Raw genomic sequence first — 27,978 nt, 5'->3', positions numbered from 1 at the left:
TCTTGTCAGAGGACACCCTGGTAATGATGGCAGTGACTCAATATAGATAAAATACAACATATCTGTTAACTACTTCTAGATGCCAGCATCTGTGCTAAGCACTGAGTGCCATTTCATCTGATCCTCATAAAACCTTATAATGTAGCTGCAGTCCAAGTTTAAGTCACAAAACTTTTACATGGGGAGTAGTTTGGTGAAGCCAATATACCAAACTTCAAACAAAGTTTTCTGTTGTCAAACTGTGTGCACTTAGCTACTATGGTTAAAAGTTTACTAGTCTCCAGGTATTTAAACCATATTTAGTAATGAAAAAAAAGAGAGAGGCAAAAAGGATTATCAAATAATATAACATGAAAGCACCACCAGAGATATGAGAAAACAAATGCCTGTGAGGACAGCTCTGTTACATGTACTCAGCACCCACTAGGACAGCTCAGACAGGAGCTGTGTGTCTGCTTTCATAGGGAAATACTGATGAACAGAAAGGATGCTTGTTACTACTCTAAAGCAGTCGAGGCCCAGCATGATTGGGGAAACACTCTGCCCATAAATAGCATGCGCATATTGGGGCAAGCTATTCTTTAAAACCCACGTCATATCTGTACCAGGAAAAGGTATGTTTTGGAATCTTTTCTACCCCCTAATGTTTTTCTGGTCAAATTGCTTTAGGGAATTAAAATGATAAACAGTTTAGATATACACATACAAAGCTACGTTTAGTGACAAAAGTTCAGAGAGGGAAGTCAAACTTGGAAAGCTGGGCCATTATGCCAGTGCAATTGCTGAGGGCTCTATAACCCCTCGCAAGTGCCTGGAGGGAAGGGGTCAGGTCCAGCTTTGGGAATACTGGAGGGAAAGAGCATGCTTTCTACTTTCAAATGTCTTCACAACTCTCAGATTTTTTTACTTTAATGCCCCCAAAATTTTGCATATGAACATTTTTTTAGTAAATTATTTAGTGAAAGCTCTTAAAATGTGTAATCATTAAATAACTCAAATAATACAGTGTCTGTTTAGCTTGACTTAGCCAATTTCAGTATAATCAAGACATTATATGTTCTCATACATTTAGAGTGATTAGGATGCTGCTGACACAGTACTTCATAAATGTTCATTTCCTTTGCAGTAACTAACATTTTTTAAAAAATGAAGTACAACTGCTGTGTTTTACAAAAGAGTTAGAGCAGGGCCAGCAGGTAAAGGCACTTGCTAAGCCTCACGACCTGAGCTCAGTCCCCAGGACACACATGATGGAAGCGCGATGACCTCTCTGTGTACATCGAACATTTGTACACAGACAAAATAATTTTAGAAAGCTAAAAACTAAAAAAACCCAAAACTTTAAAAGTTAGGCCATCACTTCATACTGTAGTTTTAATTAAGACAATAAAAAGAAAAAAAATCCACTTAAATACTGGCCTTTAAGTATTTCTTTAAAAAATACTTTCCATAAATGACAAAAGCTGAAGACAGGTTTTATTAGTACACTTAATATTTGTACTAGTTTTACAAAGTCCTCACTGACCAACTCAGCAGAAGGAGAAACTCATGGTGTTTAGAATTCTACTTTGTTCTGTGTGCACTGTTGGCTCATAAACTCATGCCTCAAGTGCTAAGCAGGCGCTGTACCACTGACTACATCTGAAAGGTCCTGACTGTTCAAATAAGACAGATAGAGACTGCCTCAGCCCTGGGGCAAGGCACCAAGGCACCTGTGTCCCTGTCCAGTTCTCAGCTTCCCACGAAGAGGCACGAACCCTTTTAAATGAACAGACCTGACTTTCTAGAAAATCAATTCTACCTGAGACTTGGGAGCAGAAGTTAATCACTGGCAGGCAGTCTCTACATTCAGTGCAACATGGCGCAGGTTACTGTGCAGCTGGAAGCCAGGGATATCAATCACAGAGAGAAATTATCATGGAGGGGTAAGCTTTGACAAATATTGTCCAAACATTAAACTGTATTTGCTACACATGGAGAAGGGAATGAAAAAAATATTAAAATCGGTGCTTATTTAGCATTGTAATAAAAAAAAAAAACCAGCAACAAAGGGCCTGAGAATGTAGCTTAGTGGTATAGCACTTGCCCACGTGCATAGGGCCCTAGGTTCAATACCCAGCATTGCAATAAATGAACAAATGAATGAATCAGAAGTACTGAACATTAGAATGTTTTGTTTTTTAAACTTAAGAGTAGCTTGAACTACACTTTCCCTTCCCTGACCTGGCTTTTAAGTATAAGGTCTCCTGTAGCCCAGGCTGGCCTGAAACTCACTTTGGAGCTAAGGGCGACCCTGAATTCTGGACCCTCCTGCCTCTACCTCCCTAGCGTTGGACTGCAGATGTAAGGTGCAAGGCTGGGCTAACACTGCCTCCTTTTAGAGAATGATATGTAGCAAGCATCTTTTTAAGACCTCAGTGACATGTCATGCTCTAACTTTCCATGGCTTCTAACTTTTCATCTTTGTGCTTTTAATAATGTGTGTTATCTCCAAGAATTCTTTTAATGTTAAGTTTTCTGACAGTGTCACTCCTGCTGTGATATCTTTCTCTTGTCTTGAAAACCATTTTCCAAATGTCCTTACCCTAAACTCTTCTGGCTGTGTATCTCAAATGGAGGTGGTCTCAACATTTCCATAAGCAGGTATTTCTTTTATACTCTACTATGTCTGAATGAAATTTCATTTTATCATTACCATTTTTGATTACTGCATTTCACCCTTTTTGTTACCAATTAGAAGCCTCCTTTCAGTTATCAAGTTTATAAATTATCATGTTTATTATTGAGGGAGCAACACAATTATCTCTTCTGTAGACTGTGAATGACACACAAGTGACCAAATGCTGGCTGACTTTGAAAACTGTGATGTGATCTGTCACTGATCATGATGTACACAGTGACTTGTGAACTGAGGACAGTGACTATTATTCTCTGCACGGCTCATAATTCAAATCCTGGGCTAACTGAAATGTGAACCATATCGGGACTTGTAATTTTAACTACAGTAATTAAATTTGTGCATGTAGGAACCATGCAATGTGAGAATTGCCTGCAATTTAACTACTAATCCTAGAATCCAGGAGGAAGATCATTGTGAGTTCCAGCCAACTTGGTTTACACAGTGAGTTCCAGGCCAGCCAAGGCTGCCTAATGAGATCTTGTCTAAAAACAAACCAACAACAACAACAACAAAAACAAAGTATAAACGACTTTGCTAGTAAACTACTTTTTGTTTTTTAAAAAAACCTGGTCTTGGGGCTGGAGAGATGGCTCAGAGGCTAAGAGCACTGGCTTGCTCTTCCAGAGGTCCTGAGTTCAATTCCCAGCAACCACAAGATGGCTCACAACCATCTGTAAGGAGATATGGTGTCCTCTTCTGGCCTGCAGCCATACATTCAGACAGAACACCTGTATACATAATAAATAAATCTTAAAAACAACACACACACACACACATACACACACACACACACACACACACACACACACACACACACACACACACACACACACAAAACCTGGTCTTACATAGTCCAGGCTGGCCTTAAATTTACTATGTAGTGGCAGATGACCTTCAACTCCTGATCTTCCTGTCTAGCACTTAGAAAGTGGAGGAAGGTTGGGCTTTTCACTTCACATTTTTACTTTTAATGTAGGTATTTATAGCTGTACATGTCCTTCTAAATATAGCTTTCGGGACAATTCCATAAGCTTTGGTATTCTGAATTTTCATTTTTTAGTAACCTTTAATTTTTTTGGTGACTTCCTCCTTGATTCACTGGTTACATAGGCAGATGTTGACTATCTGAATGTTAAAAGAAATGTTAACTTTCATTTATTTGTAAATTCCCAAATGTGAGTTGTTAGTTTGTACTTTCACTCCTTTATGGCTACAGAACATACTTGGCATAATTTTCTCATCATGGCATTCTTCATGGCCCCCCCTCCCCCCCCCGCCGCCCGCCCCCTTTGGGGTTTTTCGAGACAGAGTTTCTCTGTGGCTTTGGAGGCTGTCCTGGAACTAGCTCTTGTAGACCAGGCTAGTCTTGAACTCACAGAGTGCCTGCCTCTGTCTACCGAGTGCTGGGACTAAAGGCGTGCGCCACCACCGCCCAGCTTTTTCATGCTTCTTAGACTTGTAATTTTTTTGTCTATTTGTTCTACTAGTTATTAAGGAAGAGGGAAGAATATTTCCAATTATAACTTTGTCTACTTTCAGTTTGTTGTTACTTCATTTATTTTAATTTTAATTACATTTTATTTAGTGGTATGTGTGTATGTGTATATGTGTGTGTGTGAGCACACATATGCCACAGTGTGTGAAGGTTAGAAGACAACTTTCCAAGGTCAGTACTCTCTTTTACCATGTGGATCCCAGGATTGAGCTCAGGTTGTCAGGCTTGGTAGCAAGTGCCTTTACCTACTGTGCCATCCTGAGGCCTACTTCATGTATTTTAAAGTTCTACTACTGGGTGAATCTCTCTCTCTCTCTCTCTCTCTCCTTCCTTCCTTTCTTCCTTCCTTCCTTCCTTCCTCTTTTTCTTTCTTTTCTTCCTTCAAGAGAGAACAACTGTATTTAAATGCATAATTTCTGTATAACTTGACATTAAAGCAAAGCAAAGCAGAGAACACAAGCACTTCCTTTGCAATGCATGATGACTTGCTTAGAGACTCATTCACAAATGAGCTTATGAATACTAGCAGACTTAAGATGGAAAGTGGAAAAAAAGAACACAACTGAAGAACATTATGATCTCACAGTATCAACTAGACAGTACTTTATTTATAATATTACATTATGAATAACTGAGGATAAATATACTGTTAACTATTATTTTTATAGTTTTAGTAAATGGCCAAATCTAATTCAAACACAGTATGCACTTATTCCTATTAGGCATTTAGTCAAATGTAGATTTTATATATATCGTTATGCTATTTCCAAGGGAGTTAGTCCATAAGGATCACAATATAATCACTCCTCTTTGGCTTTGACATTATCATTTGTGCTGCTAGTAACACATGTGCTCTAATTTCTTATAGTATGCAAAAGCTATAGCTTTATATTTAAAGTTTCTTAAAGATAACAATTTCATTTTTTAACAAATCTGACAATTCTCTATTGTTATACTTAGATCATTTATATTTAGTGTAATTATCAATGTAACTGGGTTTAAATCTACCATCTTGCTATTTAGATTCTTTTTCACATCTTTTTTTCTTGTCTTCTCTAATATCTTTATTTTTATTATTATTGGAGTGTTATTAGCTATACCTCTTTACTTTTTAAGTAGATTCTTTATAGCAGTTTGGCAAACTCTGGTCTATGGATCAAATCTGACCCACCGTCTGTTTCTGTAAATAAAGCTTTATTGAAACAGAGACACCACCCATTTGTTTACCTATTGTTTGTAGCTATTTTCATTCCACAATGGCAGGATTGAGAAGCTATAACAAGAACATATAGCTGGCAAAGCCTAAAATAGTTACCATTCAAAAGTTTCATATGCTTGACCACTGATCTATAATTTAAGCTTAAAAATTAAGGTATAGAAACAAATTGCATAATTTTACTCAAACTATAAAGTACATCAAACATTGATTAAAGTTTATCCTTAGGAAACATCAAAGTCAGTTTCTCAGCGAACAACTCACATTATTTTCTTGGTTCTTGTTGTTTTTTAAGAGTGTGATAATACAATTGTGAATAAAGAAAGCAAGAGTAAGCACTCCAGTCAGCTGTGGAAACTCAAATCTTATCTCTAGGAGAAAAATAGACAAAAACAAAACTGTTAAAATGACAAGTAGAAAATGAGTATCAAGCACCCATTAAAATCAGTCCCCTCTTTTATCACCACCACCACCACCATCATCATCATTTCTCCAGGGAATAAAAATATTCAAGCGTTTATAAAGTCCCTCAAAGTGAGCATTACACTTGGTCAAAGCACTTAAAAGAGAAAGAAAAGGAATGAAGGGTGTGCATTCTGTGACTTTCTCAGTTATCCCTCGCTGAGATCCCACAACTGGATTTAAATTCAGGGTCTGTCTAGGACTAAAATCTTCCACTCCTCCTATACCTGAGTTTGTCTAAAAAGTTCCTCTAGAAAAGGAATCACAGATGGAGAAATGGCTACCAAAGCTTCTTGGGTGACAAATCTAAAATGCATTGCATAAAAATATTACTGGTTAAACTGAGATATAGTTCTCAGTGAGGTACAGTATTTAAAACTTATGCTGTTAAGATTTAATACCAGGACAAATGTTTGAGCCCAGCAGCATATCAATCGTGATTTGCTTTTGTTTTTTAAAATGCACATAAGCAGCTGTAGATTATGTACTCAAGAAAAGATGTTGACAGAATCACAGTAGTTGGTTGACAGGATTTATTTTAAATTAACCACGTAATTTTCTACAGTAAGTAGTTATTTAAAAATAATACTTTATAACCACTGTTTGTAGGCAGGTAATAAATAAGTGAAAAAATTAGTCAATGTGGAATCAGACTACAATTTACTCAGCAATATTGGTAGATTTTGGGGAGAGCATGTGGCAAACCAGAGAACAATGTCAGGGACTGCTTGCTATAAAGAGCAGCATTGTAGAAAAGGTCTACCCGCTCTTTGCTACATTGTTTTAGGGAAGGAAGAGTGACCCACTAGGAATCAACTACCAGTTCTAAACAAAATCAGAAGCTAGGGCCAACAAAAGTCTATTGTTTTACTTCTTTTCTTTTTTGTTTGCTTTTTCTCACTGTCTGAGCCTCTTGAGTTCAACACTCAGGTTACAGTCATGAATCACCATGCCTGGTTTATTCTGTTTGCTATCATATTTCCTGTCTGTCAGCTTCCATCTATATTTTTTTATCTGTGAATGCAATTCACTGTATAGGCAAATTCTTCCTATTAGTTTTAAAAAAAATCTTTTTCTAGTCATCTTCTTAAAACACCTCTTAAACTGAGATCACTTCTAGTTAGCAACAACATTACAAGTGCATGATGACAAAATCATGTGCAGATGAATTTAGTTGCTGATATTTTTAACAGAGAAATATCTGACAAACTCTTTAGCTGGAATCCAAAGTAAAAGGCAGTTAAGTAGGAAAAAAAAGAAAAGAAGAGAAAGAAATCACCAATCATGGTGGTTCATGTCTGTAATCTTAGCATTTAGGCTGAGTCCCTGGTCAGTCTGGGCTATTCAGTAAATTCCAGATTAGCCTGGGCTAAAGGGAGATCCTGTCTCAAAAGGCTGCCCTGCCACATAAATATATTTCTTATATACTAACTGGTGAGAAGCTTTAAGAAAACAAATTAGCAAAATAGACAATTTGGCCTATGAGTACTTTCATTTCTACGTGCCATACATTGAAGTACTCTGACACGTTATTGTGGAATTACAACACTCAGATCTCCCTTTAAGTGAGAACCTAAGCAAGGAGGTTGTTAGCTGATGGTTTCCGGCTACAGCCCTCCGGTGTCTGCTGCCCCGATCCTGCACTAATCATTTTCCCACTGGACAGCTACTAGCCAACCCTGAGCTTGCAGTGTATTAGGGTTCAGGCACACTTTTGTAACTTGTTCTAGAGGCATTGAGGGTCATAGTGGCTGGCCAGGACTTTCTGAATTTACTTCTGTCCAATCCATTTCCTTTTCTTCTCTCCCTTCCTACATATCTTAACCAGGCTTAGTCCTGCTCCTAATTCCTTTAATTCTGCAGAAGGGTTGCCCTTATACACTTCTTATCTTCTAACCCGGTTTTGGTACCTGCTTACTGAAACAGATCCAGTTGGTGTTAGAAGTGTCTGAGAAACGGAGATTTGAGGGGTTTGAGTCCTGGATCACTTACTACGAAGTTTTCAGTTATCATCTGTGTTGTGTTTATGCTAGAACCTAAGGCTCATTTTTGTTTTGAGATGGGAATCTATGTAGCCCAAGCTGACCTCAAACCCACTATGTGCTTGAGAATGACCTTGAACTTCATGATCCTCTTATATCTACTTCTCTGGGATTAGAGGCATGCTTCACCATATTCAGTTTTACACAGAGCTGAGGATCAAATCAGAGGTCTCTTGCATACTAGGTAACCCAAAGATTTTGACAGTGTTCCACTGTTGACTGAGAGTGACTAAAAGAAGGGAAAGGCACCCCTGACCTCATCCTGTTTTGGGTAGCATTTCATCATGTCAGCTTCATTCCAAATTCTATTTTCAAACAGGGAACTATAGGACTATTCTTCCTTCTCCCTTCTGGTCTTCGGAGGACAAAAGCCTATCTTTCAAGTGTGGGAGGGGAGGAGAGAGCCATAACTGGCCTTTAGAGTTATATTTAGCTTAAAAGAGAAGGCTTTCAGCCCCACTCTTGCTTTTTAGTACTTCCTACCATTTTCTCAACAAGTATTCTTTCAATTGAGCCATTCAAATTCTCATAATTTCCTAAATGAGTCATGTTACTTCAGGCCTTAACTGTATATGGCATACTTCTCAGAATTCTCCAATTTCTCATTTAGTGATCTCCTGTTGGCCCTTAATAGATTTCTCTGAGATCATTTCTCTGCCTCCTCTTCATTGCAATTCCTCTGTACTCCAGTGTCTCTGGTATACCTCTTTACACTATGATTGTTATTTCACAAATTGTTTTACTGATCAACTGGAATCTCTTGGAGGGCAGTGGGTCATGTTTTACGAAACACTGTGTGGCATGTAGCAGGAACAATATTGTCAGAACTAAAGGACTCTCAGCCATGTATACGAACAAAACTCTACTTAAAATTGTTTCTGGAATTGAGATTATTGATTTTCTCTTTGATTGATCTTTTCCATCTCAAAGCAATCAACCTGTCTATGACAGTCGATGAATATGATCCTTTTCAAATTAAGGCTTTTGCAATTGATTGACACAAATACTTTTTGAACAAAAATTAAAAAACCTGAGATTTTTAGGGTTGTTAAAATATAATTCATATGTGTTTTACTTGTGTGAAGTGTGAACTTAAATGTTTTTTTAGTATATTCAGAGTTGTGTGATCATAACCACAGTACTTTGTTCCTTTCTAGTGCTGGAGTATTCCATTGTATTGACACATCATACTTTAGATACTCACCAGACAGACATTGGGTTGCTTCCACTTTTGGCAATTATGAAAATTAAAGTTATAAACACACACATATTATGGGGAAATATGCCTAATATGCCTTTTCAAAGGATATAACATTCATGACATGATTATTCCATTATACTTAAAGAATATAAGTAAATTCACAAAGGGCTGGAAGTTAATTGAGGGAAACACCTGATATAATCCCTGGCCTTTGTGTGACACACACACACACACACACACACACACACACACCTGGCCTTTGTGTGACACACACACACACACACACACACACACACACACACACACACACACACGTACATGCACATAGTAAACTAGTACCTAAAGTCTCTTTGATGTCAAAGAATTGTGAGGGCTTTTTTTTTTTTTTTAGATAGGTTTCTGTGGTGGTTTCAAAGAAAATGGCCTCAAAGGGAGTGGACACTATTAGGATGTGTGGCTTTGTTGGGGTTGTTAGAGGAAGTGTGTCACTGTGGGGCTAGCCTTGAGGTCTCCTATGCTCAAGCTATGGCACCTGATACGGTGCCATGGTCACAGTGTCTCTTCACAGCAAGAGAAACCCTAACATAGACAATCTCACTTTGTAGCACCGGCTGACCTCTAACTTGTGGCAATTCCTCTGGCTCAGCTTCCTGAGTGCTAGGATTAACAGGTATGAGTCATTATACCTAGCTTAGAAATGTCATCTTAATTGCAGTATTAAAAGCTAATCTGGCAGGGGCTGGAGAGATGGCTCAGAGGTCAAGAGCACTGGCTGGTCTTCCACAGGTCCTGAGTTCAATTCCCAGCAACTACATGGTGGTTCACAAGCATCTATAATGAGATCTGGCCTGCAGGGATATAGACAGGCAGAATACTATCTACATACATAAATCTTAAGAACAAAAACAAAAACAAAAAAACCTAGCCTGGCATGGTGACACATACCTGTATTCTTAGCACTGTGTAGGTAAATGCAGGAAAAGCAAGAATTGAAGGCTGTCTTTAGTTGCAGAGTACATTAGGCCAGCCTAAGCTACATGAAACCTTGTCTGCCTCTAGCCCACCCCACCCCCTTTGGGTAAAACCCAAACAAACAAAGACTGTTAAAAGTTAAACAATACTGGGGATGTGCTCAGTCACTGAAGTGCGTGGCAAGCATGGAGAAGGAATTAGATTTGGTCCTCAGCATGGAATTAACTAGCTATGGTGGTTGGTGCATGCTTATAGCCAACACGGGCAACGGAAGTGCTAAGTAACCCTATTTTTAATTTGGATTTGAAAAATCAAGTTCTTATTTTTATGATTATGACTGAATTCACAGTGAGCAATGGATTGTACTGTGATTAGTTTCCTTTTATATAAAAACTCTTTTCATTGACCTGTTTTTCTGGAGGAAATAAATAACTTTTTCTTTCTTAGTTCCTTAATTATCTAGGTAGTACTAGTTTCTCCTCAAACTTTATTCAAGAATCATAAACTCTCAGCCTCTCAATCTTTACCATACACCAAAAATTTTTGCACTTTTTCTTTGAAAAATGCCATCTAGGACATCTGTCTACTTCTTGAAATATGCTCTGGCTTCCCATGTGGCCTGTTCCTACTGTTTTCTAGTTCACCTTCATCATGTCTTTCTTCACTCTTATTTTAATGGGATTCAGGAAGAAGTAAAATAAACACATTTACTTATTCAATAAATATTTCTTTACATCTTTATTTTACTTCTTTTGAGTGTGTGTGTATGTGTATGAATGTGTGTATGTGTGTGTGTGAATGTGTGTATGTGTGTGTGTGAATGTGTATGAATGTGTGTGTGTGAATGTGTATGAATGTGTGTGTGTGAATGTGTATGAATGTGTGTATGTATGAGTGTGTATGTGTGTATGTGTATGAATGTGTGTGTGTGAATGTGTATGAATGTGTGTATGTGTGGGTGTGGAATGTGTGTGTGTGTGTGTGTGTGTGTGTGTGTGTGCATGTCACAGTATGAATGTGGTGGTCAGAAGACAATTTGAGGGAGCTAGTTCTCTCCTTGTACAGTGTAGGTCTTGGGGACTGAACTCAGGTCCTCAGGCTTGGCAGCAGCTGCCTTTACCTGTTGAGCTATCCCACTGACCCTCAACACTTACTTCTTATTAGCACTCATTATGTGCCAGCAAGTATCATAGGATTTGGGGATACAACAGTAATACAGAAGTTTAAAGAATATAAATAATACTACTTTTTTCAGAGAGTAATGTTCCAGTTAAAGGAGATAGATACATAAATAGAAAATTAATTGTTGGTATGTGAATTCAAGAACCCCAAACATTTAGAAATATTATGGGATAAATCTCCCTTTACTGTAACTTTTGCTATTTTGTGAAGTTCAGGAGCCAAATGGATTAGAAAAATTTGAGGCCCCCCAAGACTCCAACTCACTAGAATCAGGAATTACTAACAGATGTCACAGGTGCTTGCTATAAGGTTAGTACTGATAAGAGCTTTAAGGAAAAGTCCCAAGAAGCCTGGGCAAGGGTAGGTAGTTAGAGAAGACCTTGCATAACAACACTGACCATCTGTGCATCTGAGAGAACAGGGACTTTCATATACAGGGAACAGTGAATGGTAAGACAGAAGTGTGCTTGGCATTTTCATACAACAGCAAGGAAGCCAGTGTGATTGCAGTCAGTGGGTAAGAGGGAAAACAGTGGGGATTAAGTCAGAAAGAACAGAATCAGGTCAGATTGGATCCAAGAACTACCTGCTATTTATTTATTTATTTATTTATTTATTTATTTATTTATTTATTTAAAGACCTGTCGTTCCTAATGAGATGGGAAATCATTAAAGAGTTCTGTGGATTCTGGTTTGGGTTTTGTTGTTTTGCATTAAGACAGGTCTTACTAAGTAGTTCAGGTTGGCCTTAAACTCCAGATCCTTCAAGGGCTGGCACCACAAGCATGCCATACTACCATCCTACCTTGTGTTGTTTGGCAAATATAACTCTAGCTGCTGGGTGTAGAGTAGCTTAGGGTGGGGAGACAGACAAAATTAATTAGCACTAAAGTAATCCACAGACAAGAGATTAATAGCTTGACATAGTTCTTTTTGGTGGAGATGGTAAGAAGCTACATTCTTAACTTTTTAAAAAAATAAAACAGACACACTCTGTAGATGGGTTGGGTGTGGATGGAAAATGGTCAAAGACTATACAGTGTTGACCAAAGCAACTGGAAAACAGCTTCTGTTTTACGGTGGGGAAGGCCAGAGAAGAGCAAGTCAAACAGGTTGGTGGATAGGGATGGACACTGAAAAAACAAACAAACATTTGGTCTTTGCCAATTTGAGCATGATATTTCCATAGACATTGAAGTAAAGATAGAGAAGGTGTGAGTTGGACACATGAGAATGGCCTTCATGGGGTATCTGGGCTGGAAGTATAAAATTAGGCTGGTTACCATACAGACAATATATAAAGCCAGTTGGTTGCATGACATTACTTAGGGGATAAAGGTCTTTGAGTTAGTAGGAAAGTAGAGTAAATGCTTAAGTAGAGGTTTAATCTTTTTTCCCAACTACTACCTGAGAGCAAGCATATTAAAAAGTAGAAGTTTAGAAATAAGAATAATGGGGAGGAGAGATGCTCATCAAGAAACAACTTACGTTGCTAAACTTGACAACCTGGGTTCCGTACCCAGCGTACTGGCTAGTTTTATGTCAACTTGATGCAAGCTAGAGTCATCAGAGAGGAAGGAGATTCAGTTGAGAAAATGTCTCCATAACATCCAGCTATAAGACATTTTCTTAGTGATTGTTGATGGGTGGGGGAGGGCCCAGTACATGGTGGGTGGTAGCATCCCTGGGCTGACAGCTGGGTTCTATAAGAAAGCAGGCTGAGCAAGCCAGGGGAAGCAAGCCAGGAAGCAGTACCCCTTCGTGGCCTCTGCACCAGCTCCTGCCTCCAGGTTCCTGCCCTGGCTTCCTCTGGTGATGCACAGAGATGTGGAAGTGTAAGCTAAATGATTCCTTTCCTTCCCAACTTGCTTTTTGGTCATGGTGTTTTGTTGCAGCAATAGCAACCCAATAACCAAAAACCAATAGAAACTGGGTAACCCACAGGTTGAAGGAAAGAACCCTTGACTTTCAAAAGCTGTCCTGTGATCTCCTCCACACACATGCTGTGGCATATGCATAAATAAATAAATGTAATAAGTAATTGTAAAAGAAACAAGAATACATAAATATCTTTAGAATTGTAAAATGATGGTACTTTTATGAGGATGGTAAAGGTTTCTCCTCTCCAGTGTTCTCTTGATTTTTAATTGACCTCTCAGAAAACACTTAGGATACACTTCATTCTTCAGACAGTCTTTAAGCATCCTAATGGAAACTATGCCTTGTTTAATCTTCGTTATTTCCACTTCATACCATATACCATTTGATAGTGGAAAATGAATGGCTTACCATCTCCTTAAGCATTTCTTTTCTGGATAACAAAAATGGAGATACTATAATAGAGGGAGACATTTTAGGTTTCCAGAGAAATCGGGCACCAGGGAAATGTCTGGAGATTTACAAAGATGACACCAGCTAACAATCTAAGCAACAGAAGAGAGGCTACTTTAAATGCCCTCCCCTGATAATGAGATTGATGACTGACTTATATGCCACCTGATAGCCCTCATCCAGCAGCTGGTGGAAGTAGAAGTAGACACCCACAACTAATCACTGAACTGAACTGGAATCCAGATGCAGAGAAGGATGAGTGAAGAGCAAAGGGGTCCAGACCAGGCTGGTGAAACCCACAGAAACAGCTGACCTGAACATCGGGGAACTCTTGCTCCCGGGAGAAGGGAACTGGGATTGTCATGTGAAACAATCTTGTTTCTAATTCAAATGAAAAAATCTGCAAAACAAGAAAAAACAAAACAAAAAAGTAGTTACAAGCAAAAAAAAAATTCTTTTTTCTTTCCCAGATAACTATTTATCCACCTTGGTTATACATTTTTAAAAAATGTATTTTATGTTTAATTATGTGTAATTGTGCCTGTGTGTGAGTATATGTGTATGTGAGCACAGGTACCCACAGAATACCACTCCCTTGAAGCTGGAGTTACAGGTGGTGGTGTTGACTCCACACAGGTGCTCCAAACCAAATCTGAGTCCTTTGCAAGGGCAACAGATATTCTTAATTGCTAGGCTATCTCTGTAGCCACACTGGGTATCTATTTTCAGTTTATTATCACTAGTAAAACTTCCCTTACTAATGCTTAATAAATCACAATAGATGTAATATTAAAAAAACAATATGCTGGATTATTTTTTCCAATTACTGGGAGAATTCAATACTGCTATTTTCATCAGTGCCTTTTTTTTATTAATCTTTTTTGAGACAGGGTCTCTCATGGTCTGGCTGTTGTGAAATTCACAGAGATCCAGCTGCCTCAGCCTCCCTAGTGCTGGGATTAAAGGTGTGCACCACCATACAATTTTGGTAAGAAACTTGCCCTTTCAAGGCCCAGTACTTTGGAAAATGAGTTAGTAAAGTCAGATGTTCTAAAACAAGAAGCCATGGTAACATAATCAACGATTTTCAGTGACAACCTGCTCTATACAGCTTGAAAACCTAGGAAGGTTATAACAAAGAAATAGGGAGACAAAGACTGGATAACTGACTCGAGAGTCTAGACTGCCCGATGACTGAAGAATGGAAAGAAAGCAGTCTTTCTAGACCAATAATAAAATTGAGTATTATTTTCTTATGATTAGTTTTCAAGCTATTTTGTAACAGTCACTTTTTTCCCAGGGGGAATCTTTATTCTGTTAACTCTTTGGTACTTCGTGTTTCTGCTGGCATTGCTCACACACTGAGGCATTTTCTGACTCTCTTCTTCCTTGGTGAAAAGGCTGAAACTCCCTCAGAGACACTTTGCTCCCAGAAAATCCTTTCTTGGGGATGGGCAGAGATGGGTCAAAAACCTCGAAGGTCGTGGATCGATACCCACAGGCCTGGCACTGAGGCAAATTTTCAATTGTCCCACAAACAGGTACACAATCTAGCTGTCTTCTCGATCCAGGTACTGTTTCCACATTAAGTTGGTTGGGTCATCATCTCTTAATTCCGGTTCTTCACACAGAGCCTCTCCTCAGAGAGGTGGAGAGGGAACTGGAGCATTGGCCAGAACTGGTGGAGCCCAGCCAGGGGTATTGTTGTTTGATTTCTGAGGAGCTTCAGAAACTCCTGGGCATCTTGTTGGCTATGTCTAGAGAAGGAGGCAACGTATTTGTGGAAGACAGCCTGGAATGGAGTAGGATTTACAGTTTCACATGAGTCAGGGTGCCAGAAGGTACCTACATCTGCAACAGCTTCTGAGAGCTCCTGAGCTTGGCCTCCTCCAGGCATTTATTGCTAGAAATCCCTTAGAAGACAAAAGTCTCAAAGAGGTCTTGTGCTGCTCAAACATCCAGCATGGTGTGCAGGAACCATGTATGTGTCAGATTTTGGAGGCTAATATGGTAATAGTCACCTTTTAATCTCTTTTTATTTAGTATAATTCATTCATTTATTCATTGTTTTATTGGTGCTTTTAAAAATGTACTATATATTTTAAATTTGGGTGAAACTAAATTGCTACATTATAATCAGGAGAAATGAGACAGGTGCAAAAATCTATTTAATAATCATAATCTTAACCTGAAAATCAATAAAATTACAGAAAAACCCGTAAGGGAACAATGGTCTTTCTTTCTTTCTTTCTTTCTTTCTTTCTTTCTTTCTTTCTTTCTTTCTTTCTTTCTTTCTTTTCTTTCCTTCCTTCCTTCCTTTCTTTCTTTCTTTCTTTTTTTTTTTTTTCTGAGACAGGGTCTGGCCTTGAACTCACAGCAATCCTACCCTGACTCTGCTTCTTGAGTACTGGGTTGGAAGCATGTGCCACCATGCCCAGCCAGGAACAATTATTTTAATGAGCAGTATTATCAACATGTATAACAATGTTCTAAGTCTCTGACATTCTAAGAATATGTTCCTTAGAACGCCTACAGAGGGTTTTGATTTTCCACGCGCATTATAAATTAATGCCAATACTCAAGTGTCAATCTGAAAATGATAGAGCCCTGGTTATTCCTAGTTGCCAAAAATACCAACTATAATCCTGTTTTGTTTTATTTATTTTCATTATTCTGAGGCAGTATCTTACGCTATGACCCAGGCTGGCTTAGAACTCATGGGAGTCCTCTGTTTCAGCCTCACAAATGCTGGAAAGGGCAGGCAAGAGCTATCACATTAACCTTGTATTACCTGTTTTAGACTAACATTAAAGATACATTATTGTTATTTAGCTATTTCTTATTTTGACAAACTCACCTGGGACAAAAAATTCTGTTTGCACAAACCAGTGAAATTCCAGATGGAATCCTAAGCGAAAAGCCTTCCAGGTAACAAGGAAAATCAAATAGAGGACGGATACTGTACCTGTAAGGACAGACAAATTCAGAAACCACTTATCATCTTTGCATATCTTATGGACTACTTTAAAAAATCAGGAATAGAGAAATTATTTTCATTAATCTTACTAAAAAAGCTAGAATAAAAATTACACTTTTGAGTTATCAGAAAATGAAACAAAAAATTAGGTAGTAAGCCTAAGGAGACCAAGATCAGGCAACCTCACTAGTGCTCACTGATTGGGAACTATTTAGTTAACTTAGGAATTCAGTGTAAGCAACAACAGAATCCATTACAAAATTGTCAGTTATACAAGAGAAAATGCAAGCACACAAACCATGGAACCAAGTTTTAAGTGTTGGGAGACACTCATCACACTGGAAACGTCTAAGTTAATTTGAATTGATAAGAAAGTAAAGAAAGAGAAGTAGCAAACATTTGAGAAAGGTGACCAAGCAGCTAGTAACTATGGGAGGCTCTGCCACACAGAATTTTTAGTAGTGTAGAAATTAGAGCATTGTTATTTTTTTTTTAACTAAAATAATGTTTTCTGTAGTATTGGGAATCAAACTCAGAGCCTTGGTATACAACTGGGCAAGTGCCCCCTCGGTGAGCTGTATCTCCAACTCCAGGTTATTCACTACAGGAGACAATCAGATCCGATTCTGAATGCCCTTAGGTGCCAATGCTGTGAGGAAGTTACAGTTGGAATGTCTTGAAGTCTGGTTAGAAGCCTGAGGACCATGGTGTCTCGCTGAGCAAACCCTCTGTAAATTCATACGCTTGTGAAAGACTTGTTCCACTGGAAAGTTAGCAGCGAGTCAGGAAACCACAGGAGCTCTATAAGCTGGACTGTGGGTTTAGAGATTAGCTGATTCAGAAAGATGAAGACAAGAGGCCAAGCTTATGTAACAGCTCATTTTCTCCCTGTGTTCACACTGGCTTAAAGCATCCTGCTCTGAGGGAGACAGTCAGAGACACCATCTTTACCCCTTCCTTTCATCTCCTGGGACCCAGCTACATTTTTGATTTGTCTCTCTTAGTTCCTTGCTATGGTGGAATCTGACTATTGTGCACTACAGCTGCCTACTGGGAAAGCTTTGGAAGGGAGGTAAAATCCTACATACTGAGTTTAACAAGTCTTTGTAAGTGGTGTCTCCAGATTTCCTTTAGTTAACCAGATCTGACCTTTCACAGAAGGTCTTTTTGTCAACTTAAAAAGGTTCTATTTCCTCTAGCTGTACTCTGACAGGAAATAAATTGTTCAAGAGGGCTAGAATGGGAAACCTAGTAATTCATATCAAGAAAACCAACTCCCAAAAGGCAAAAGGAACCTGAAATAGTTGTGTCCATTTTTCTTTTAGAAAAACAAAAAGCATCAAAATTAAAGTATCATATGAGTGAACAAATTAAGTAGATATGAACAGCCAGGAAGGTAACTCTCTCCCCACTCAAACTTCTGAAGTCCCACAAAGCAGTACCTTACCTAGGATATTAAACTTGGAAAAAAACGAAGGAGATTTGAAGTTGAGCAGTGGCAAGAGGAGCCCTATAAGGTAGAAGGGCACTGTCTTGGACTTATTCCACCACTTTTCAAACTGCTGGACTTGTGTGTCATTGTAGAAAATCACAGAGCTGTTGTCAGGATGGCCACCACTCCCAGCACTTGGACAAATCACTGCCAAAGTAAAGCGCATGTAAGAGATTAGACCACACAAGCTGGAGAATCAGTATGCCCGGGTCTGGCGCCTGCATTGACTTCTGGAAAAGGGTTATAGAGGTGTTTTAGGAATCTTTCATCTAAATATAAATAGTGAAAAGTGAGGGAATCTTTAAAAAGATTGGATGTAGCATGCTCATGTATTAGGAACAAAAGAAAGACCCCATAAAATGCTTGGCTCTATGGCTGGACAGAAAATATTGGGCTTATGGTAGTTCAGTAGTATGAGATGTATCATGCAGAGTAATTGTTGGCATACAAGGGCCAAATAAGAGGCCTTTTTCTCTTAAAAATTTGATTAGATTATTATTTATGTGTGTGCATGTTCACCATAGCACACGTGCAGAGGCCAGAGGACAACTTGGCTAAGTCCATTCTCTCCTTCTACCATGTAGGTTTTGGGACTAAACTCATCAGGCTTAGGGGAGAAATACTTTTATTTATTGAGCCATTTAACTGACCCCCCTTTTCCTTTTATAATAAAAATATCTATGCGTTAGGGAATTAAAAGCAGAAATCCCTGATCACTAGTGAAAAACTGAAGAATTTGGAGTTTAACAATCCAAAATTATTCTGGAGTTTACCCCACTTACAGCAGCCTAAGAGTCTAGATGACACCTTGAGAACTGGAAGTCTGGAGAATGTTTGTCTTCTCTTTGCTTCCTCTCTTCTCTCTCAGCATTTATTTATTTATAACTTATTTGTTGTGCATTTACATGCCACAGTGTGTGGAAGTCAGAGGGCAACTTGAAGGAGCAGCTCCTTCTTCAACCCTGTGGGTCCGAGGGGTCAAGCTCAGGTCATCAGCCTGCTACCCTCTGAGACATCTCACCAGGCTTATTGTCTTGCTCTTTTTAATCTTTAGTCTTTTATGACACCAAGGCTCAGCCCCAGTGCTTCCCACGTGCCATGCAGGTGCACAACTATCAAATCACACTCAAATACTTATTTCTAAAAAATAAATCTATTCTGAAATGTACCATCAATAATTGTATAGCAGCCCAGTAATATAAGAACAATTTTTTCCCAACTATTTACCTAAATTGGGGTCATGAATTCTATTTTAAAATCGTTTTTGGGAGCAGGACTGGGGACAAGGAAACAAATTGAATTCCAAATTACTTACCAGGGTTGCTATTATTGGTTCTCAGTATAGTGTCTGTGTCATTAATGTGATGAATAACATCTGTAAGTCAAAGACAAACATACAGTTAAACAATGAATGAATGAACCATGCCAAATCCCATCATCATCTAAAGTCTTTTGTTTATAAACATGGTTATTCACTGTATATATATTATTGAGTACACTGAACCCAAGCTATTTCTTAGCTACATAGTTTCACTTTTAGTTTTCTTTGCCTACAGAAATGATGTCATTTACTTCACAGGCCCATATGGAAAAAATTTGCATAATCCAAGGTTTAAAAAAAAGCTACCTGAAAGACTGAATTAATGATAGTTAAAAGGTCTGGAAAAAAAAAGAAAGAGAAAAGAGAAAGAAAAAAAGTCTGGAAAGAAGATAAAAGTACAGTTACATTTTATATAAAGTTCTCAAGTATGCCAAAAAGGAACCAACAACCATACATGAGCAAGCCTATGCGGAAAATTACTTAATGTTCTCGTGAGGTACAGTTCACACCTTTACAAAGCTAAGGCTGCATAGTAATTGTCATGCTTGTAAGAACTGCTGGGTTAGATGGAAGGAAGTACAAAAGATGAAGGCATGGATGTGCAGGTCCTGAACATGCATGCCATTCTATTGTGAATATGAGGTTGTGTAAACAGTGTGGTAGGTCTGGTTTTTGTTTGTTTTGAGATAAGGTCATGCTTTATACCTTAAAAAAAGAAAAAAAAAACCTATAGCTATAATATTTGAATTAGAGCAGAGAGGGCCATAGCATGGGGCTCATGGTTTCTCAATAGGTGTGATAATATTACCAAGGAGAAAAATTCATTCCTGAGAGGAGGAAAAAACACTTTTTTTAAAAAAGCATAATGTACAGATAAATACACTTTATAAAATATCTGATATTAAAATTTCATTGGAGGGACAATTAGAGTAAAATGTCTAAAAAATATTCTCAAGGAGCAATATTTTTTTTAAAAGTGAGGGAGTTAAAAAACCCTATTGCAGACTATTCTAGAACAGAGCAATGTTGACAATTGTTAAGGCTAAGTGAGAGGAACATGTGGATTCCTTTTCCTCAGTGGGTTTTTTTGTTTGTTTGTTTGTTTTTTTTTTTGACACAGGGTTTCACTGTGTAGCCCTGGCTGACCTGGAACTCACTCTGTAGACCATGTTGGTGTAAAACAGAGATCTGCCTGCCTCTGCCTACCCCTCTCCCCAGTGCTGGGTTAAAGGTGTGCACCAACATGAGGATTCTATATAATTTTCTGTTTAACGCTTGTTTTTTTTAATAACAAACAGTAAGGTGTCAAGCAAAAAATTTTTCTAAAGTATATAAGACTTTTACCAAGAAAAACTTAAGATACATTAAACAGAAATTTAAACTATGCTATGATCATGAATAGGAAAACTCAGTATTCTAGCACAATTTCTTTCCACATCAATAAATGTAATGGAATTCTTATTAACCCTAAATCAATAGCCTAATAATACTAATTATGATATGTTGATTGAAATATTCAACGTAACTTTAACCAAAACCTAATTATATTGTTCTAGAATTTGACAAGTTGGTTCATTCTAAAATGTATATAAAAGACTTATGGACCTTGATGCAAAACAAAACAAACAAACAATAAAACTAAAAATGACTAATTTTAAAGTAAGATTTAAAAAAATAAAACAAAACCCTGAAAAGAACCACCACATAAAAAGTGAATACATTTTATTAAGATGTTTACATCATGATGGTGGATATGTGGTTAGTATATAATCAGAATTTGATCCCTGAAACGAAAGTGGTAGAAGAAGAGAACACACTTCTACAAGTTCTTTGATTTCCACATGTGTGCCCTGGCATGTGTGCATCCACCCACATACATACATCTACACCCCCCCCCACACAATACAAATAAATGCCAAAAAAAGCTTAAAATGATCATCCTCCATCCAAGTTAAAAATATTATAAAAAATACTTGGATTGGGTTGTTAATGCCCTCTTCAGAATTCTAGAGCTGAACTGAGCAGGGAACAGTTCTGTGGTACATAAATAATATTTCTTTACTGTTTTATCCTTTCAGTTCCTACTATTTCCGTGAGTAAAATTCATTGACTGTTCAAACATAAAATTCTTCAGCAACAAATACCAGTGAACCTCATAAACTTCTCTGTTTCAGTACTAAAATGTTGTAGAAATACTTTATACTAATTAGAGATTTAGAAGGAATATTGCTTGTTAAAAGGTAATGCAGTTGGGGAGGTCATACACCCTGGTGTGGGAGTTACTGCTGTTGTTTTGCTAAATGGACATGATGTGCCTGTTAAACTGCCTCCTACATAACTATGTTTATGACCATAAAATGCCACCGCTGTCAGCTTTTGCCAGAGACGCTTCATTTTGCAGTGGTCAGTGGTAACTGTGGAGACTCATAACTGGCCAAAGTACTGAGAATAAATGGTTGTTGAATGCCTAGTCATAAGCAGGACAACTATACCACCCTCTCTATGGCTCAGGGAACATTCTGGAAGAGGGACCAAAAAACCCCTCAGGAGCCAGAGGAAGTCAGGGACAGAAGTCATTCTGGGCATGACATGTTTTTCCATTCTTGAAGATACTCACAGCAGTTGTGGTATCTTCATAAGACTGGGCTTGTGGATACACTTATACAGAAGGAGAAAGGGCTCTTGGGGCCCACCCCTTCATGAGAAATATATATGCAGGTAACCACTGATGGGGAGGGAGAGATGTTTTATTAGTGGTACAGACATTGCTAAAGTGTGTATGCTTCAGTAAACAAACTTTCACCCATGTTCGTGTAATCAACCCTAATGAAACTCACTGGGTGACCAAAACAAAGACATGAAAGTAGAAGGGAGCCAGTTGGGAAGAGGAAGGATACTAAAGGGAGTGGAAGGGAACAAGACAGCAGAACAGGAAGTGAGTATGGTTGAAATACATTTTTAAAAATGTCAGAATAAAACACAATATTTATATAAAAAATTAATGTTTATACTCATGATATTTGAGATCATAAGCATAGAAAAGCTGAATCAAACATATTACCCAGGATTATATAATACTTTACATATAAAAATGTAAGGCTAGAACAAAAATATTACAATAATATTTGAGGGTAACTTTGTTAAAAACTATATCAATACTTACTAAAAATAAACTTTCCAGTATTGAAAAGAAAATTAGACATAAGCACCCAATAAACTATCATTGCTCCAATAAGAGACACCAAGGAGAAAAGGAGACTCGACCATTGCCCAAAGGAGCCAAAATAATGTTTGCAGACATCTGGATATTCCCAGGTAGTTGTGTCCGATGTACCTAGATAAAAATGAAAGAGAATAAGACTAGATACTGGTCACATACTCTACATTTATAATTTGTATTCCCCAATTAATTCAAAATATTTAACAAAAGATTATGACTACTTTAACAACAAATACAAGAATGTATTATGGAAAAACTAGCAATTAGGATGTAATAAAACAAATGTGATCAGCAAATAGTATAATCTGAGAAACATAGCATCATAACTTTTTATAACTAAAAAGAACATGTGATAACCAAGAGTAGGAAACCTAATTAGTAAAAAAACAGAATACTCTCTTTTTTAACCAACTATTTTCTGATTGGATTAAGTCAAACCTATGCCTAACACTGTTATCAGGACCAAAGGTTTTGGGTAAACAGGTCATAGGCCATAGAGGTCAATCTAATACTATTATTCTACTAAATTGTTTTTCCAGTTGTAACTATATCATGGCTTGTTTTTTTTTAGTGGTGGATAAGTACATGAAAATGTATTTGGCAATAAAGTATAAAGCCCAATATGAAGCTTTACAGCTTCAGAATGGCTACTCTGACTGCAGAGATGTTCATTAAGATATATAGACTTTAGGTCTAGTTAATTTTGATGCATGACTTTCTTATTTAAAAGTTCTTTTTAATAAAGTTTTAATAAATGAATGAAAAAACAGAATACTCTCTTTTTAGTTTTTTTGGGATGGTGTCTTGCTGCACAGCCCAGGCTAGCTCCAAATTTACAGCAATCCTAATGCCTCAGCTTCCCAGATTTCTGGGATTGTGTTAAGTCATTCTGTTAGCTCATTTAAAACACTACTTAACAGTTAAACACTACTTAACAACATGAAGGAGAGTTGTCTGGAGTCATTTTATGCTATAAGCCAATTTAAATTTGAGGTAACTGAGTTAAGAATTTAAAAAGTAGCTGGGCGTTGGTGGCACACGCTTTTAATCCCAGCACTCGGGAGGCAGAGGCAGGCGGATCTCTGTGAGTTCGAGGCCAGCCTGGTCTCCAGAGCAAGTGCCAGAATAGGCTCCAAAGCTACACAGAGAAACCCTGTCTCGAACCTCCCCTCCCCCAAAATAATTTAAAAAGTAAAGCTAGGCAAAAAAGTGCACACCTGCAGTTCCAGACTTCAGGATGCCAAGGCAGGAATATGTGAACTCAAGGCCAGCCTGGGCTATACAGTGAGTTTGTGAACACCTGAACAACATAAACATAGCAAGACAAACAACAAAGATTAACAAATTAAAGTTAGAAAATAACATAGAAATCTAATATGAAAGATTATCCTTTTATGAACTATACAAGAGACAGAACTGCTTATGAAAACCATTCAAACACTGAGCGAGAAGGAAATTCATAAGAAATTATTGATAAAAACTAATTGCAATATCATATAAAGTACTTAGCAGAACTATAAAAGCACTAAGGAACTTGGGGATAAAGAGAAAAAGAATACAAACACATGATACAATTAAAGAAAATCACACCACTTTGCAAGCCTAAGAAACACAACAAAACAGAACCATTAACGTACAGATGGTACTGCTGGGAATAATCACAGCTCTTAGAAATAAACTTAAATTTAGCAATTGTCTTTTCTTTTTTGCCTCTTTTTTTTTTTTTTTTTTTTTAAATCTGGATTGGACCCATGTAGCTGTGCAATGCCAACCCTGTGCTCTGCCACTGAGCCCACACTTTTCTCTCTCTCTCTCTCTCTCTCTCTCTCTCTCTTCTCTTCTTTTTTTCTTTCTTTCTTTTTTTTTTTTCGAGACAGGGTTTCTCTGTGTAGCTTTGGAGCCTGTCCTGGCACTCGCTCTGTAGACCAGGCTGGCCTCGAACTCACAGAGATCTGCCTGCCTCTGCCTCCCAAGTGCTGGGATTAAAAGCTTGTGCTAACAATGTCAGGCCCATTGTTCTTTTCTTTAGGGGTCAAGATTTAAAGAAAATAACTTAAAAAGATCCACAAAATATGTATAAATTATTTTTAGAAGAGTATTACTTAGAATATTAAACAACAGAGGATATAAATGTGTTACAGTACACAATTATTAATCAAATACAATAGAGCCACAATGTACAATGCACAGTCATTTAACCAAACATCAAAGATAACAATGGTGACTGCACCCACAGAATTCCCTTAAACAAAAGTGATGGAGTGGGAGACAAAATTGTAATAAAACATATTAAATGATAAGAATGTATATAAAAAGAACACAAATTATTTGTTTTTCTATGGTTGAGTTATTGTAATAGTACTTTCTTTGTCTTGATATTTTGGTACGAAATAAGAACAGAGATAGGTATGACATAAGGATTTTATCACTGTAGAATACTGCTGGTCCTGATTTAAGGATAAACAGTCTTTAATTTGTTAAAGTAGTATTTTCCTTAGAACTTTACTAAGGATGCTGAACTCCATCCAATGCTTTTGGGGGTGAATCTATTGATGTAATCATGGATTTTACCTTTATTTTGTTAATGTAGTGAATTGTGTTAAGTTTCTTAATAGAGCATCTTTCTTGCTTCATCAGAATAAACCCTATTTTAGACACAGGATATTATTTTTGTACATGACTGATTCTACAAATAATGTTTTGTAATGTCTTGTCAGGCTTTGCTTTGGGGTTCTGTAGACTTTGTAAAATGAACTGATGCAAGTTCACCCTTTTAAATGGGAGCATTTAGGAAACACAGGTGTTACTTGTAGCAGTCAGAAAGGAGTATAGGGGAAGCCATGTTTCCACCACACAAACAACCTGATGTAAGTTCCTCACTTACTGCATGTGTATAAAGAGTTCTCATTTCAGTCATAACCAAAACCACAGAAACCAAAGGCTAAACAAACTCAACTGGGAACTTGAATGGCTTTTAAACAAAACTCCCAAGATTTTAAACAATACTCCACAAGTGACTAAGACTAGGTTTAACTAAAGAAAGAGGCTGCAAACTAGAGGTTGATTGGAACATGCTAATAAGACTGAATGAAAAATACAAGTCTGTGTAGCCCTAAAAGTGCTTATATGTTTTTTTATTTTATTTTTATTTTTATTTTTTGAGACAGTCTCATGTAGCCTAGGCTGGTCTTTAACCCCCTATGTAGTTGAGAATAACTTGGAATTCTGAGATTATAGGCATGCATCACCATATTCAGTTTAAAATATGTGAAAATGACTTAAAAAGATGTCTCTGTGTAGCAGCACACACCAGTCCAGCTGCTTGGGAGAATAAAGTAGGTGTGGGCTGGGTGGCATCATTTCTACTCAAGAATGAAACTAGCCCTAGCAATCCAACAAGACCCCATTTGAAGCTTAAAAACAACAAGAAGAAGATTATCTTCCTGATCCTCTGATCCAGAATTTATACAAATAAGTAGAAGAAATGTGTTTATACAACTTCAAGAATTGCTTACACTTGGATATTTTCCGTTAATACTTTATGCTTTTAGGTCTGCTATGTATAGGTCAAAACAAACAATAATTGGTAAGAACCATAGAGATCTTAATAATTCTGACAAAGGCTCTGTTTTAAAAGTATAACATTTTGGGGACAATGAGAGGGAGAGGCAATTGCCACCAAACTTGAGAACCTAAGTTTAATCTCTAGGACCCCGATGGTGGAAGTAGAGAAAACTGCCTCCATCAAGTAGTCTTCTGATGTCCATATGCACTCATACACACAGTAATAAAATGCAATCATTTCTCTAAATGACACTTTTATTATTCTTATAAGGACATCAAGCATTAATTTGTGCGACAATGTATTTTTACTTACATATCATACTCCGTGATTTCACCACTCTATAGCAGCAATACAGTGTCAAAAGGCCCATCAGCACGATGACACACATTCCAGTAGTGAATCCAGCCTTTTGAAAGATAAAAAATTGGGTTCCTTTCACTATGTAAGAATAACTTCATATGCAATTACTTGTTACCCTAAACAAATAATTTATCATAAGATAAAACTATGACAACGGAAAAATGTAAAGACCATCTGCTTTTTAAAGAGAATTTTATGTAAATAATAAAACAAAATATAATAGTCATTTTTTTTTATAGTGCTAGTAATTGAACTCAGGACCTCATGTAAGCTAGGAAAGCATGTTATTATTGAGCTTTATTCTAAGCCTCAAAGTTATTATTTAATTAAGTTATTTATCTATTTTGGAGACATATGGAATAAAAAAGGGGTTGGCTTAAAGTTTACTATGCAGCCCAAACTGGTCTTGAACTAATGATTCTGTCACCTTAGCCTAAGTGTTGGGATTACAGGTATAGAAAAGAATTTCAGGGGTTGGAGAGATGGCTCACCAGTTAAGAATGAATGAATACCAGCCTTTCAGAGCTGGGCCTGGTTCACAGCAGCCACGTTGGGTGGCTCACAACTGCCTATAACTCCAGCTGAAGGAGGAATCTAACCTCTGACCTCCATGGACATAGGTACTTTGCATATACCCACACTTAGACTCACACATTTACACAATTAAAAATAAAAATAATTAATCTTAAGAAATTTTCAGATTAAAGTATACTCAAAAATTATCTTACCTGTTTTATGCCCCAAGGAATACTTAGTATAGATGTTCCCATCATGGTATTCCAAATCATAAAACTGAAAGAGTAAATACCAGTGAAAATATGAAGTTGGGCTCCTTAAACATTTTAAGACAGAACTAAACAACCAGTTATTTTCACTCATATAAAGTTTAATTCACACTCCAAGAAGTAGTTTTACTCACATAGTTACTAAGCTGGTGTTTTTACCATAGCCTTCAGTGTAACTCTGGAGTTTATAGGCAGAGCCCAGTGGACTGTACACATAGCATTCCTCTGGGGCTGGGACTACGTGGTCTGGAGCAATCTTGGAGAAAAGGAGAGACTGATTTAGACACACTTCTAAGATTGACATTGACCTGGAACAGGTGGGAGGCTCTGGTTGATGGGCTCCTTGCAGGGCAGATGCAAGGAAGGTACTTGGCTAGTACACATCTGGGCCTTTGTGAGCCCCCCCCCCCACTTCAAATGTGTGATCTTCCTGTCTTTGCTACATGGGTGTTGGGATTATAAAACCCCTCCAGCATGCATATCTTTAAGACATTTCTAGATATATTTTTAAGTATTGTGAACATTTAACACTATGCATCCCTGACTAAGGAATTAAAAGTTATTTTTTTCAAATATAGTGGTAGATGCAAAGGAGCAAGGATTTTTCTCTAACCATCAAAGTACTTTTCACACTCATGAGTAGAGAGAAGCAAAGAATAAAATGAAACTGTCTACGG

The 27,978-nt window shown here is 37.5% G+C and overlaps 1 protein-coding gene across 7 annotated transcripts in view; it reads right to left on the bottom strand.

The window, feature by feature from the left end:
* Slc38a9 (solute carrier family 38 member 9) overlaps positions 1-27,978 on the bottom strand; it is a 79,031-nt gene that overhangs the window by 16,623 nt on the left and 34,430 nt on the right. For all 7 annotated transcript variants that reach the window (XR_003482493.2, XM_027401465.2, XM_027401466.2 and 4 more), the window contains 8 exons: positions 27,436-27,557; positions 27,245-27,308; positions 26,469-26,562; positions 22,535-22,705; positions 19,366-19,425; positions 18,006-18,197; positions 16,439-16,546; positions 5,656-5,762 (listed from right to left, as the gene is read on the bottom strand). Coding sequence is in view for 6 of the 7 variants with exons in the window: in XM_027401465.2 (XP_027257266.1) it covers positions 5,656-5,762; positions 16,439-16,546; positions 18,006-18,197; positions 19,366-19,425; positions 22,535-22,705; positions 26,469-26,562; positions 27,245-27,308; positions 27,436-27,557 (918 nt within the window). In the remaining variant the exon portion in view is untranslated. The remainder of the gene's footprint in view (positions 1-5,655; positions 5,763-16,438; positions 16,547-18,005; positions 18,198-19,365; positions 19,426-22,534; positions 22,706-26,468; positions 26,563-27,244; positions 27,309-27,435; positions 27,558-27,978) is intronic.

This window comes from Cricetulus griseus, chromosome 2 (assembly GCF_003668045.3).
Source record: "Cricetulus griseus strain 17A/GY chromosome 2, alternate assembly CriGri-PICRH-1.0, whole genome shotgun sequence".
NCBI classification, from domain to species: domain Eukaryota; kingdom Metazoa; phylum Chordata; class Mammalia; order Rodentia; family Cricetidae; genus Cricetulus; species Cricetulus griseus.
This window is presented reverse-complemented; position numbering and strand designations above follow the sequence as displayed.